Below are 14,300 nucleotides of genomic sequence, written 5' to 3'. Positions count from 1 at the left end.
GAATATATATTATGTCTACGATGGTCCATTCTTTGGAGAGAAGGGGAAGAACATAATATTTTCAAGCTTATTCTGCTGGCTAAATGGACAGTCATACAAAAATTGCTTTGTATTTTGCCCCATTTAACTATTTTGATACTGTGTTAGGCTAGTGATAGAAGACATGCACTGTATGATAACGATCACAGCAGGGGTCACTCCAACATTTGCAAACAACATTTTGTCAAACTCTCAACATGTCTTGATTTTGAGGTCATGTGCACAGCTTATTTGGCTACACATGGAAACAACACAATAATGAAAGGTAAAGTTGTTCATTTGATGTACTTTTACACAAAAGTACATCACTAGGTCTTTCTGCCTCTGTATTCAATCATTGTAAATATCAGTACATTTTTCCACCACTCTGCAGCTAGTCAAGTCTTTGAACTTGCTGACAAGGACACATCTGGTCATGTTCTTCAGATGTACTCATACAGTGACAACATATACATCTGGGGGTCTTTCAGCTAGTGAATTTTCACATTGTAAATATCAGCGCAGCTAAAATGATTATTTGATCAACATATTTTCCCACTCAGCAGATGGTTGGAGCAGGACTGGCAAGCCCTCGAATTTGCCCTCCGGCAAATGCATGTGTACTAAGGACTTCTGTATAAATGATTTTCTGCATCCCGGGTAAAACAAAATGCATCCAGATACGCATGATTAAGCATTTCCAAGACCTGGATCTCCACCAGTGGGCAGAGAAATGGGATCCAGTGGACATTGTGGAATCAACTTGAGGATCTGGGTTTTGCCGATGACCTAATGCTCTTGTCTCATAGTCAGCAGCAATTGCAGGACAAGACCAGCATACTGGCAGCCACAGCAGCACAGGTTGGCCTCAACATCCACAAAGACAAGACCAAGATCTTCAAGATCAATTGTGTCAGTAACAACCCAGTCACACTGCAGGGAAGTCCCCTGGAAGAGGTGGAGTCCTTCATGTCCCTGGGCAGCATTATTAACCAGCAGGGTGGCGCAGATGCAGACGTCAAGGCAAGGATCAGAAAGGCAAGAGCAGCTTTCATACAGCTCAAGAACATCTGGAGCTCCAAAGAAATTTCCTTGACTACCAAGATCAGACTGTTCAACTCCAACATGAAGTCAAGCCTACTGTATGGAGCAGAGACCTGGAGAACCACCAAGTTGACCGTAAAGAGAGTTCAGACCTTCATCAACAGCTGCCTAAGAAGACTCCTCCAGGACCACTGGCCAGACACCATCAGCAACACCAACTTGTGGCAGAGAACCTCCAAGTTTCCAGTAGAGGACGAGATCAAGAAGAGAAGGTGGGATTGGATAGGACACACCCTACGTAAGCCGCCAACCAGCATTACCAGACAGGCATTGAGGTGGAAGCCCCAAGGTAAGCAGAGAAGGGGCTGACCAAGTAACACCTGGTGGTGCGACCTTTAGGCAAACATCACTAAGCTGGGTCACACCTGGAGTCAGCTCGAGGGGATGGCACAGGACAGAAGCCTTTTGCGATTTTTTGTGGGTGGCCCATACCCCAGCAGGGGTGATGGGCAAAACTGACTGAACTGAACTACATTGATGCGTAATAACATATGTTCTTCAGCACATCTTTTTAATGTACTTTGCTAAAGATGATTTATGTTGTTCTGCTTTGTGTATTTGACCTATGTAAATTAGCTGAATTTGACATGACACATCACCCTAGCAATTGTCAGCCAATTAAGTAATTGCTGAAATGTGTTGTATTACTCTGACCACCATACCTTTTAATTGTGTCTGTGTCAGCTGTATGCCCTGATGATTAGCTGAGCTTTGAGCAGGAATATTTACTGTTCATACATACTATATATTACAGGTATATATAGCAGTGGTCAAGAAATATAGGGAGTCATTTTTGTTGTTGAAAAACTTTCGGACTGAGATTCCTGAAAATCGTGTTTTTAGAAACAATAAAATTAGCCTCTGCACCATAGAGTCTGTTGGTGTTCATGTACTGACAGACTGTAAAATGTGCTTGAAAGGTAACTGTCTTGACATCAAAATCTGTCAGAAACCAACCTATTATTTTCATACAATTGTAAGCACATGTGTATGTTTGTCATAGTTTTCTGTAATTATGGCATGTAATTGCTCTTGTTATGCTCAGATTATGCTTTTTTGCCACTTACATTAGTAATAATTATGCTTATAACTCTCTTGGGAGTTGGCATGTCTGAACCTACAACAAAGCAGTTCAGGTTCACATTTAATACAATTTCCTCTTGTTCAGGTACCTGGGTAACCGATTATTAGGATCATTGATCAACACCTTTTCCCACTCAGCAGGTGGTTGAAGCAGGACTGGCAAGCCCTTGAATTTGCCATCTGGCAAATGCATGCATACGGAGAACTCCTGTATAAGTAATTTTCTGCATCCCAGATAAAACAATTGTGTCCATATATGCGTGATTAAGCGTTACAGAGACCTCTGAATGCCTGCATTGTTTGCATCCAGTTACATTGCTTGTCCAGATCATGTATTAGACTGGTCCCTTTAAATAGGCTGTAAGCCAGACTGGTCATCTGTAAATAATTGCACAACTTAGTAACTGGTCTCAAAATTGAAAAGGACTTGTATTGTGAATTAAACTAATTGGCTAAATATTTGCAACATGAAACATGGCATATACTTGTAATCAGAAAGTGTTGGTGCCATCTTAAGTTTGCTGGATTATGATTCTGAAGGTCACGAGAGTGTAATAAGTTAACTATATTTTCAATTTTTGAATTTCTACTTGAATTCAGAGACACATATTTTGAGGAGAGGTTTTGCTTTCATGAGAAACTGTGACATGATGGGAAGGAACTTTTGTATCCCAGACAACCAGACACACTGATACTAAGCAAACCATAATTGCAAATGAAGTTACCTCCCCATTTAAGACTTTGACAACAGCTTTTAAAATTGATATAACTACTGCTTTTACTTTTAAAAAATCTTTTATCTACAAATAGATCATTCATTTATAATCTAAATGTAAATTTCCACTGAGCAGTTGAGGGTCTGTTAGCTAAAAATTGAGGTAGGTGTATTTCGCCCATCATTTAAAAATAAAAGGTCGGAGTTCTAATTACAGGAGGGATCTAATGCAGAAATATAGTATAAGGCTTGCTAAAATGACTTTCTTTGCAGTTGGTTGATCTTTTAGCACAATTTTTGGAAAATTAGTGTGAATTCTGCAAGTTCACATGCCAGAAGAAATCCAGACTGATTAAGAGATGTATCAGAATTGGAGTGTATCAGCAGTATTCCCATTTTAAGCTTGGGGATAATTACAGTTCTAAATGTTTGGCACAGTCTGTTCTTCCAGTACTCAAAAGTAGATATCATACCTTATACCAGATCCTGACAAATTATCCTTCTTTCTTTGAACTTGTAATCATTTAGAATGAAATGCAGTTAAGTGTTATATACACTGTATGCTCAGGCAGAAGTGGTAAGCAGCTTGTTATTGCTTGAAGTTTTTTTTTTTAAAATGGGCATTCTTTTTTCCAGTATTGAGCCACCAGAGAAAGCTTGGATTTATTAAAAGACTCTTGTTTATATAAAACATTTTAAAATGCTTTTAAAATTCAGCTATTTTTACCTTTCTGTTTTATATTATGTAGCTTTTATTGAATTTATACATTTTTGCACAGTATCTTTTTCCTTATGGGAACACATTTTATTTTATTCAGAAATATTCATCTTCCTTAAGATGTTATCATTTGCTTTTAATTTACCATTGTTACCTTTACCAATATTTGGGTTGTTGACTAAGCTTTCTGTTGGCAGTTCATATTTATTCATTAAAATGAATGGTCTATTCCCAACCTTGGTTGAGGCAGGGAAATACATCCCTGGTACTAGCCATATTGTGCCATTTGTATAAGTATGGTTATCGTTGCAGTGTACATCTTAAGTATAGTATGAGGCCTATACCATTGTTTGACTTTCAGTTATAACAATTATTAAAGTCTGATTATAAGTTTCTTATCAGAAACTTTCATTGTCTGATTTGGGATTTTATAGTTATTCACAAAGTAGTTTGTTGGACATATCAGGCATTTATGAGGATTTGTGAAGGACTCGACATACATGCATGCATCCATCCAACCATCGGTGCACACACACATGCACACATGTATACACACACACACAAATACATACACGATGTAGAAAAGCTCCCTTTGATATAGATACATATACAATTTTTACAGATAATTTGATGTACATGTCAGTTTACTGTTATTTCCATGTCAATTTACTGTTATTTCCATGTCATTTTATTGTCGTTTCCATGTCAGTATTGACATTGTGATCTCCAGTATATTCATTGCTGTATTGAAAATATATAAAAAAAAGTGCAGTTTCTTGTGCAAAAATAAATGATACTGATAGTTTTGTAATTTCAATGTTCATTTCAGTGTAAATGGGCAGCTGCAGCAGCACACAGGGTTATTCTGTTGGAATGGTACTTTGGATGAGAGGGAAGGTTGGATGAATGAGTCGTGTGTGACGGGGAGATCAACAGTTCCAGGCTCTATGTCTCGAACTCTGAGAGACATTTCCCCAAACAATTCACAGACAAAGCCAAATGTTACAGTGTCTGTTACAGTCAGCAAGGAACCTATCAGGCACTGCTTCGTCTTTAAATATTTGGATGAGTCAAAGTCCAATGAATCAGGAGAAGATGTCACTGTCCAGACTTTGAATGGCTTAATATCCTGTGACTTTGAAAGCCTCTGCCACAACAAGAGTGTACAGAATGGCCACAAGGTACAGAAATAAGTGTTTGTCTGTCACACTTTTAGGTTCTTTTCAGCCTGTAATTATGGAAAACTGTACTCAACACCAGTACATTTACTATAAATGATGCCTTATCTATAGCAGAATTTACCAGCAATTTATATTTGCCTTCCTATTTGCACATTTTGCCAGCAAAATTATTGAACACCTCTAGAGCTGTCTGTAGAAATTTGTAAATGGATGTCCAGGACCACATTGTCCAAAAACAATATGTTCAGGATATAGAAAACTAGATAAATTTTACAACCTGTCAAATAAAGGTACTGGATGCAGGGGCTCTCACTATTGAGAGCTTCAACTTTACTTAAAATCCAAATATTTGTCAGTGAGATTGTTTGTTGCACTTTTTAGGATTTGATAAGAGCATTAGCATTTGTCATTGTATATTCTTACTGATCTGTTGTTTATTGTAAAGTCTGCATGCTTCTTACTGATCTGTGTTGCTTATTGTAAAGTCTGCATGCTTCTTACTGATCTCTATTATTTATTGTAAAGTCTGCCTGCTTCTTACTGATCTCTGATGCTTATTGTAAAGTCTGCATGCTTCTTACTGGTCTATGTTGCTTATTGTAAAGTCTGCATGCTTCTTACTGACGCTTCCTACTGATCTCTTGCTTATTGTAAAGTCTGCATGTACAGAACACTTTATAGTAACTTTAGCCAAAGTCGATAAAGTAATTTTAATGGGGTACCAGTTTTGATTGATTTTGCTGTGGCCCCGAATCACAAATGTAATGACCCAACACAAATATAGATGCATATTATAAAGAAGCCTCTCCCACCAACAATTTATTACTAATATTCATTCCTAGAGATCAACAAAGCTGTAATCTTGTAATAAAATACTAGCTTTTAGATGTGGTTTGTTTCTAAACATGTTTAAAAAAAGAGAACTATAATGCACTTTATATTGTTTCTATAGACACATGTCCACATGGTCACTGGTAGCTGTAATTTCTACTCATTGCCTCAAATTGAGATTTTTTGACATAATTAAGGATAGAGAGAAACAAGAAGCACTTAAGCTGTTCCAACCCTGTTCTTACGGAAAATGAAAGAAAGAATAATAACTGATACAAAAGTATGAAAATTATATTTAATATGTAATATTCACATCCAGTTTTCATTCAAGTTAAACTGTTGTCAAAAAATTTAAATCTTCGTGAAAAAGCATGTCCCATTTTTCTGTGCATGCTTAATACCAGCAAACAATATGACTATAAAATTGCTTGAAGCACAGTTACTAATGAAACACGCTGGATATGAACCAATTAGAGCAGAGTACTGAAGCTGACACATCATTGATTTATTAAAGAAACTAATTGAATAAACATCATGTAAATCAAGTCTACTGGTCCACAAAGGTTTGCCAGTTAGTTATTCTTGAACTTGTTGAATTAAAAATGTCCAGCATTCTTAAAGCCACAGATATCAACTTGTTGAATTAAAAATGTCCAGCATTCTCAAAGCCACAGATAACAACTTGTTGAATTAAAACTGTCCAGCATTCTTAAAGCCACAGATAACAACTTGTTGAATTAAAACTGTCCAGCATTCTCAAAGCCACAGATAACAACTTGTTGAATTAAAACTGTCCAGTATTCCTAAAGCAACAGATAATAACTTGTTGAATTAAAAATGTCCAGCGTTCTCAAAGCCACAGATAACTTGTTGAATTAAAAATGTCCAGCATTCTCAAAGCCACTGATAACAACTTGTTGAATTAAAAATGTCCACCATTCTCAAAGCCACAGATAACAACTTGTTGAATTAAAAATGTCCAGCATTCTCAGAGCCACAGATAACAACTTGTTGAATTAAAAATGTCCAGCATTCTCAAAGCCACTGATAACAACTTGTTGAATTAAAAATGTCCAGCATTCTCAGAGCCACTGATATCAACTTGTTGAATTAAAAATGTCCAGCATTCTCAAAGCGACGGATATCAAGCTCTGATCATTCAGAGTTTTGTGTGAGCTGCATTGATAGTACACTTTGATGGGGTCTGAATACAACTGCTTGCTAATTGAATACAACTGCTTGCTAATTGAATACAACTGCTTGCTAATTGAATTGAGCAAGAGCAGCATGGCCTGTGTCATAGCCATGACCATGTCAAGTCTACAGTGTGGTCCTACACCTTGCAATGAAGCATACTATCAGCTGCATCACTTGGTACTCAGCATTAAGTGCCAGGACTGGTCGACCTGGTGTCAGGATAATATGACTGGGTGGGACATGATGCTACATGTCTGTGGCATGATGCTCCAGTGCTAGACATCACTATAAACTGACATACTGTAGACATTGTAGCTGTATGACTGAATAATTGTTAAAGCTGCATTAAAAAGTTTTAAAAAAACACACACACACACTGAAGCAAGCGAAAAAGATGACATAAATTTCTACTACCTATGTTTTTTTTTAAAGGAACCTTGGCTTATGATAAAGTTATTAAAGGTACAGTATGTTGGTATGTTCACACTAACTCTACCTTGAACACTGTGTCACATAAAATGAGATTCTTGCAGTAATTTGCTTTCCAACTAAGGCTTGCTATTCAATACATGTCATATTTACTAAGAACTGTTATCATTTCCAAAGAAGGATGCAATGTCCTTATATGGCACACCAAAAAACAAGGCTGAAAACAGATGAACTAATACGATAGATGATCCAACAGAAAATGAAGAATATGAATGCTTTTTTTACTCGTGTTTATACTGTGAAATTTGGCAATACACCTATTAAATAAGAAGACTACTTGATTTGTATGCAATATTTTCAGAATTTTGACATTATGTTCAAAAGCACTGGGTGTGAATCACACCCAGCTGCTCCACTAGTACATATAGGAACATTTTATTACCCATCCATCAAGTAGCAGTACTAATATTAATACTAGGGGCAGCTTGTCAAATGTTTGGTTTACATGTGGAATGTTGACATTATCTGAACTAACATGGGTCTAAGTTGAATTTTACCACTCGTAAGTCTGTGGTGTTATCGCCATATTTGTAAGAAACTAATTTATGGTGCAACTTTAATAGCATTGTTTTAAGGAAGAGGTACTAACCAGTTGGCTTATTCTTGTTGATTGCATCTGCCCCCTTTTGACGTTTTGTGTAAGTGATTGACATTTATTTGCTCAGGTGGTAGTATTGTTTTAACCATTGAAGTGACCTCTGTTGTCAGTATAGACTTATCCTTTTCCAAGGCTCCGAGTGGTCTAAAGTGCTCACCATTATGGATCACTGCCATCTCACCTCTGTCTGCGTGGGTTCAAGTCGCGGGTTCGGCCTATGTTGGTATGTGAGAAAGCTTGCCGGTAGCTTCTCGTGGGCTGGTGGTTCCTTCTGGGGTTTTCCCGGGTTCTTCCTCCACCATTAATACTGGCTGCCATATATAGCCTATCTTGTGCTGAAAATGGTGTTAAACCCTACAACAACAACAACAACAACAACTTATCCTTTTGCATTCATTATTTGGTGTATTTGTAGAGGTTAATCCACGAAATTTAATACCCTCCAAATATGCAAACTTCGACAGGCAAAATCACAAATTTAGGTACCTATGAAAATGTCTTGTTTTACAAAAATGTTAAAATTGATACCCATGACAATCAGTGATACTACAGTATATCATTGATTATTTACGAGATAGTTTTGTGATGTTATGCAGGCTCCTCAAAGAGCTTGAATGTTCAGACAAAGGGCAGATATGAAGAAGTTAGTGTAGACATGGTAGATAGGTCACTATTTTAAAGACCGCTCCAGTGGCCTAAGTGGTTATAGCATCCTGCTCGGAAATGGGAGGAGTCGATTTGAACCCTGGGCTGGGTCATACCAAAGATTTTTAAAAATGGTACTAACAGCTGTCTCACTTGGTGCTCAGCATTAAGAGGTTAGTGTTAGGACTGGTCACCCTGGTGTCAAAATAATTTGACTTGGTGGGACATCTTACTACATGTCTGTGGCATGATGCCCCAGTGCTAGACATCACTGTATACTGCCACACTGAAAACTTGTTAAAGCTACATTTAAAATCCATATTACATCAAACACGCGCTTACACACACACACGCACACAGACACACAGACACACTATTTAAATAGTGTCACCTAAACAATAATCACCTGAACTGGTGTTTTACAGAATCTTTCAGAAACTATAAAACAAAATAAAACTTACGTAAGCATTACAGTTTTGCTTGGTTTGATACAACAAAATTGTTTTGTAATTTATTGCAAAACACTGTAACATTAAAAATATGATACCTTTAAGAACCATGACTGATATTAAGTTATATGTACTCTCTTCCAGCTTTTAACAGGATGACAAATAAAATAAAATAATTATTTATACTAATGTATCTACTTGTTTACAAGAACAGGCCAGCTGCAAACTGCACAAACACAGATCTGTCATTGCATAATGCGCTAGCAGATCCATGTCAGTGTGATTTGTTATGAGTAATCAGTAGGACAATCAAGACTGACCCTGATCTGAAGGCACATTATTCTGTGGTAGATCAGGATCTTTGTTGTTTACAGTTGACTCATAAGCAGGTATATACGGTACCATACAGCCTGAAATCCTCCAGAGTTATAATTAAATTGTGAAGAACACATTTTTCTCTCTTCAAATTTTTTTGGTGAATTTTGAATAGGAATTTCAGTAATGACCAATAATTGGGTGAAGTATGAGATTTCAGCATGAGAAAAAGGGAAATCATCATACTTGTCTATGGGCATTTGAGCAAAACAGCAAGCATTGGGTGACTCTCTTCCCTGAATTGACCCTAATGTGAATCCTGTAAATGCATTATCAGATTTGAATAACTTTATTTTCTCCACAATTTCAGTTGACCTACAGAGGGAAGAATGGCACCTTGTACTGCTGTGATCAGAACAACTGCAACACTGAGACAATGGTGCAGAGTGCCACACATAAACACACATGTTATCATGCAAACTGGTGGTTGACAAAATATGAAGGTAAGATTGGTAAAGACTTCTGGTCTCAGTTTTTACCACAAATTGAGAAACAAGAATGCATTACATGCATCATGTATTAATTATTAGACTGTCTGTTATCAATTTCTGGGTCAGCTTTTTAAGATTTAGATCTGCATGGACATTGTGTTCTAAAAGACAGGTGCCGGACTATATTTTTTGTGTTTTTCTTTATTTGTCTTACAGATTAAAACTATGGGAAAAGCACAGAAAAACAGACTCAGTACGAAGATGTCACCAGTCTGCACGCTGACCTTTCCTCAGAGTAAGAATTTCTGCATGACAAGGAAGATAAATCAACTTACCCTACAGCCATGAAGCTCTGTACATTGACACACTCTGAAACAGCTCTGGCACGTAAGTCACCACCACAAGACTCGGCAGTTTTGGCAACTCCCTCCACCATGCCTTCTCAGGGTTCGACTTGATTCCTATTGCAGGACAGCCAGGGACAGAACTAACAAACAGCCAAGTGTCCTCATACTCAACAGACATATGGACAGGTTACATGGATCAAACATCCCATAACCCATCCCAAACTGATGATCCTGTTGATATACTCCCAACACAGATTGACTATTTCCATTGAGACTGGTTTAGGCCATATACTAGGGATCATGAAACCTCAACATTATGGGCTCCATCACTAACAGCCCGGCTTCCAGTATGTTGAACCCAACTTTTGCAGACATGCAGGGACCAGTCTAACTCTCATAGCACCTTGAGACACTCATTCAGCAAGATGCCAAGAATAGTTTCTCACACCTCAATAGATGTTACTTCACAATTCCTCTACACACTACCATGAGAAGAGACTCTTTACTCAGTGACTGTCTCAGTTTCTAATTCAGGGCATTCTGTTAGTTTAAGGAGTGACAGATAGCTCAGTCAGGCATTACAAGGGACCTTAGCCTCACCTCATGCAACCAAGATGATGTTGCTTTTTCTCCACTGCGGTCATCTATTCTACGCTGTCTGATAGCATAGTGGTTAGAGCATCCATCTTGGATGCAGGAGGTCATGGATATGAACCCCAGCTGAGTCATACCAAAGACTTATAAAAATGGTAGTCTAGCAGCTACCTTACTTTGTGCTCAGCATTAAGAGGTTAGGACCAATTGGCCTGGTGTCAGGATAATGTGGCTGGGTGGGACATGATGCTCTATGTATGATAGACATCACTGTAAACTGCCTAACTGCAGACATCATAGTGATATGACTAAGAAATTGTTAAAGCTACATTAAAAATCCAAATCACACACACACACTAATGGCACGGGAAGATTTAGCCTGCATGGAGAACGTTTTCCACCTTTGACCCCCATAGTTTTGTCCTCTTCCTCCCACTCCATCAACATCCTGGACCAGAGCTCCAGTATCTGTTGATCTTATGAAGAATGGAAGAGTCTGACTGAAATTACTTTCACAGTCTGGGGGAGAGTTACATACATTCTGTCCCACCTTCATCATCAATTCTTTGGCAGTTCTACCTTTGCAACACACACCTGACTTTGAGTTGAAAACCCAGCAATTGACAGCGATATCGCCACTTTGGGGATGACAAAGCCATACCGTACACATTGCCAAATGGTCTTTGATGACATTCTGCAGTTAGTGCGCAATATCGTTGCCATGACTTCATTGTTGGACTTTGATCTGTATGGCTATCTTCCAACAGCAAAACATAGCTTATCTTCTCCCACTCCAGATACCTCAGGGCATGCATGGGAGTCAGTCTCAAGAATAGAGCCACTCAACTCACTTTGGCCAATACCATAACCGCAGCTACAAGTTTACAACTGGCAGAACATTACTCAGTGCTCTCTGCCTGCACTTTCCTGAAAGACCACCATGAGGCCAAGCTAAGAGCACAACTTTTATTCTCTAACCCTCTGTTTAATGGCCAGAAGTCTGCAAACAAGCTACCCTGGAGACCAATTTCCCTCCACAACCACAGTGTCAATACAGGGATGGTACTGGAAATCAACAAAAAGACACAAGGGCCACTCATAGGACATGAACTTCTGAAACCATCCTATCGAAACTCCACACAGCAAAAGCCACAGTTCTTGCATACCAAAGCAGCACTGAGAGGGTCATATCATTCATTCCAAACTGTTCTTGGTCCCAAAGGCAAATGACACTCAGTGTCCTGTCATCGACCTAAGCACCTTCAGTCAATTCATTCATGACCCCTTGGTTCAAAATGGAAACACCACAGCACATTCTGAATTCCATCCATGAGGGAGACTTCACCATCAGTGTTGACTTAAACAGCACATACCTTCATGTCCCTATTCATGAGGCACCAGTTGGGACAATCTAACTTGGCTCACGGTGGGTATACATCTACAAGTACAACTGCCCAAGATTACAATCTGTACCAATGCAAGTACAGAAGGCTGGGAGCCCACCTACTACCATCTTTTCAGAAAGTGAGTGGTGCATGCTGTTCCCAGGAATGATATATTCATATCAATAAATTCTGGAGATAATGGCCATTTGGAAGCTTTTCACTGGTGGCAGGAATATTTGCATGGCAAGTGAGTTCTCATTCTGTCTGATATCTTGACAGTGGTGATTTATCTCAACAAGGAGGAACCAAGTTCCAAGACCTTCACATCCTGGTGTGGGACTTTATAAAGTGGTGTCATCAGCAAAAAATCCACATAAAAGTTAGCCATATCCCAGGACTCCTAACATATGAGCCAAATCTTTGTCCCAGAACTATAAATTAATACAAAAGAAATAGTCTCTTCATTCCTGGGGGCCCCGAGTGGTCGAGTGGTCTAAAGCGTTGTTCGTTATGGATCACTACCATCTCACCTCTGTCTGCGTGGGTTCAAGTCTCGGATTCAGCCAGCGTGGGTATGTGAGAAAGCTTGCCAGTAGCTTCTCATGGGTTGGTGGTTCTTTTCAGGGTTTTCCTGGGTTCTTCCTCCACCATTAATACTGGCCGCCATGTATAGTCTATCATTTGCTGAAAAATGGTGTTAAACCCTACAACAACAACAACAACTCTTCATTCCTTGATTTTCATTCATATATGTACCTTATGGCCAATCTTTGGTGACCTGATTGCATCAAGGTGGAATATCAATTCCCAACCTTCATATCTCCAATTCCAGACTTATAGCTGGGCAGTCGATGCTCTGTCGATAGATTGGAAATGGGCTGGATGCATACGCCTACCCTCCAACACCTCTGATTCTGAAATAGATACAGAAAGCAAGAAAATCAGAGTGTTACCTTATTCTCATTGCACCACTTGAATGGGAGAAGTTGTGGATCAATGACCTCATCAATCTTGCCATAGGAGCTCCTCTGAGAATTTGGATTTTCACTCGTTACATATATCTGATTTAATTTAATTTAATTTGTCAGTTTTAAAATTTTTATTCTATTATATGCTGTTATAATGTAAATTTATTCACTGTAGATGATACTTTTTTCAGGAAATAGTTTGACCTTGACTGTTAGTTTATAAACAACAGGACTGGTGTTGATCTAAATTCTGACCTGGGTTCAGAATTAGTAAACAAAGTTCTATTTTATTTTAAAATGATTGGTTGTTGTCAAGGTCATGACGGAACTATGTTGGCTAAGAAGTAAACCCTTTTTTTATTTATTCTGAGAATAAAATCATTGGTCTAATCAAGGCCATATTCTATGAATGTGATATAAACATGATCACATGACCCTTGTTGCTGTTTTAGAAAGCCCATATAACTCAGTGTTTTAGAGAATTAATTTTTAGTAGAAGTTGGGCAGTTAAAGTGTTATGTTGTGCTGTTTAGAGTTATTTTAAATTACTTGTTTGGAGTTATTTCAAATTACTTGGATTCAAAAGGATTAATTCTGTTATTTGTCTGGAAATAATTTGAAGAGTGCTTACACAGGGAAAGACATTGCTTACAAATTTAATTTGGATTGCCAACACCGGAGTGCCACTATTTGTGTTTCTACAAGGAACTGTAGATAAGCACAGTATTCACTACAGCATACATCATCGTCATCCATCTTGGATTTTACATCACGATTCGAATTTGAAATTATTATAACATTTATTACTAGGACTTTTGCAATTTAATTTGTGTATTATTGTTGCCGTCATATTAATGCTTAACATTTCCCTCAAATTTATTTGTATAAATATTGATTATCATTAAGCCAAGAGACAGTGGTGTACATGATAGTTTTAGTTTAATGGATTTTAAGCGGTCAGATATGGTAATGTTAGAAACAAATTCTACCTAGTTCACATCTGATACTGATAAAGATTCTGACCCATTGGAGTTGGAGTCTGCAGTTGTCATCACTGTTGTTTTGATAAACTATTGCCCTGGTGTAAAACTAAAGAATTGTTCTCTGTAAAGAGCAGTCGTCTTGAGCCCTTGCTTGGGTGAACATTAAAAATTGGCTGGGAATATACTTTG

The 14,300-nt window shown here is 38.1% G+C and overlaps 1 protein-coding gene across 2 annotated transcripts in view; it reads left to right on the top strand.

Annotated features, from left to right (window-relative positions):
- The window catches only part of LOC149794808 (uncharacterized), a 40,114-nt gene that overhangs the window by 1,171 nt on the left and 24,643 nt on the right, over nucleotides 1–14,300 (top strand). For both annotated transcript variants that reach the window (XM_089964455.1, XM_089964456.1), the window contains exons 2-3: nucleotides 4,468–4,819; nucleotides 9,714–9,846. In XM_089964455.1, the coding sequence (XP_089820581.1) occupies nucleotides 4,468–4,819; nucleotides 9,714–9,846 (485 nt within the window). The remainder of the gene's footprint in view (nucleotides 1–4,467; nucleotides 4,820–9,713; nucleotides 9,847–14,300) is intronic.

The sequence above is a fragment of the Sinohyriopsis cumingii genome, chromosome 7, assembly GCF_028554795.1.
Source record: "Sinohyriopsis cumingii isolate HCF-2022 chromosome 7, ASM2855479v2, whole genome shotgun sequence".
In the NCBI taxonomy this organism is placed as follows: Eukaryota; Metazoa; Mollusca; class Bivalvia; order Unionida; family Unionidae; genus Sinohyriopsis; species Sinohyriopsis cumingii.
The sequence above is the reverse complement of the archived record's forward strand: the minus strand, read 5'-3'. Positions and strand labels throughout refer to the sequence as shown.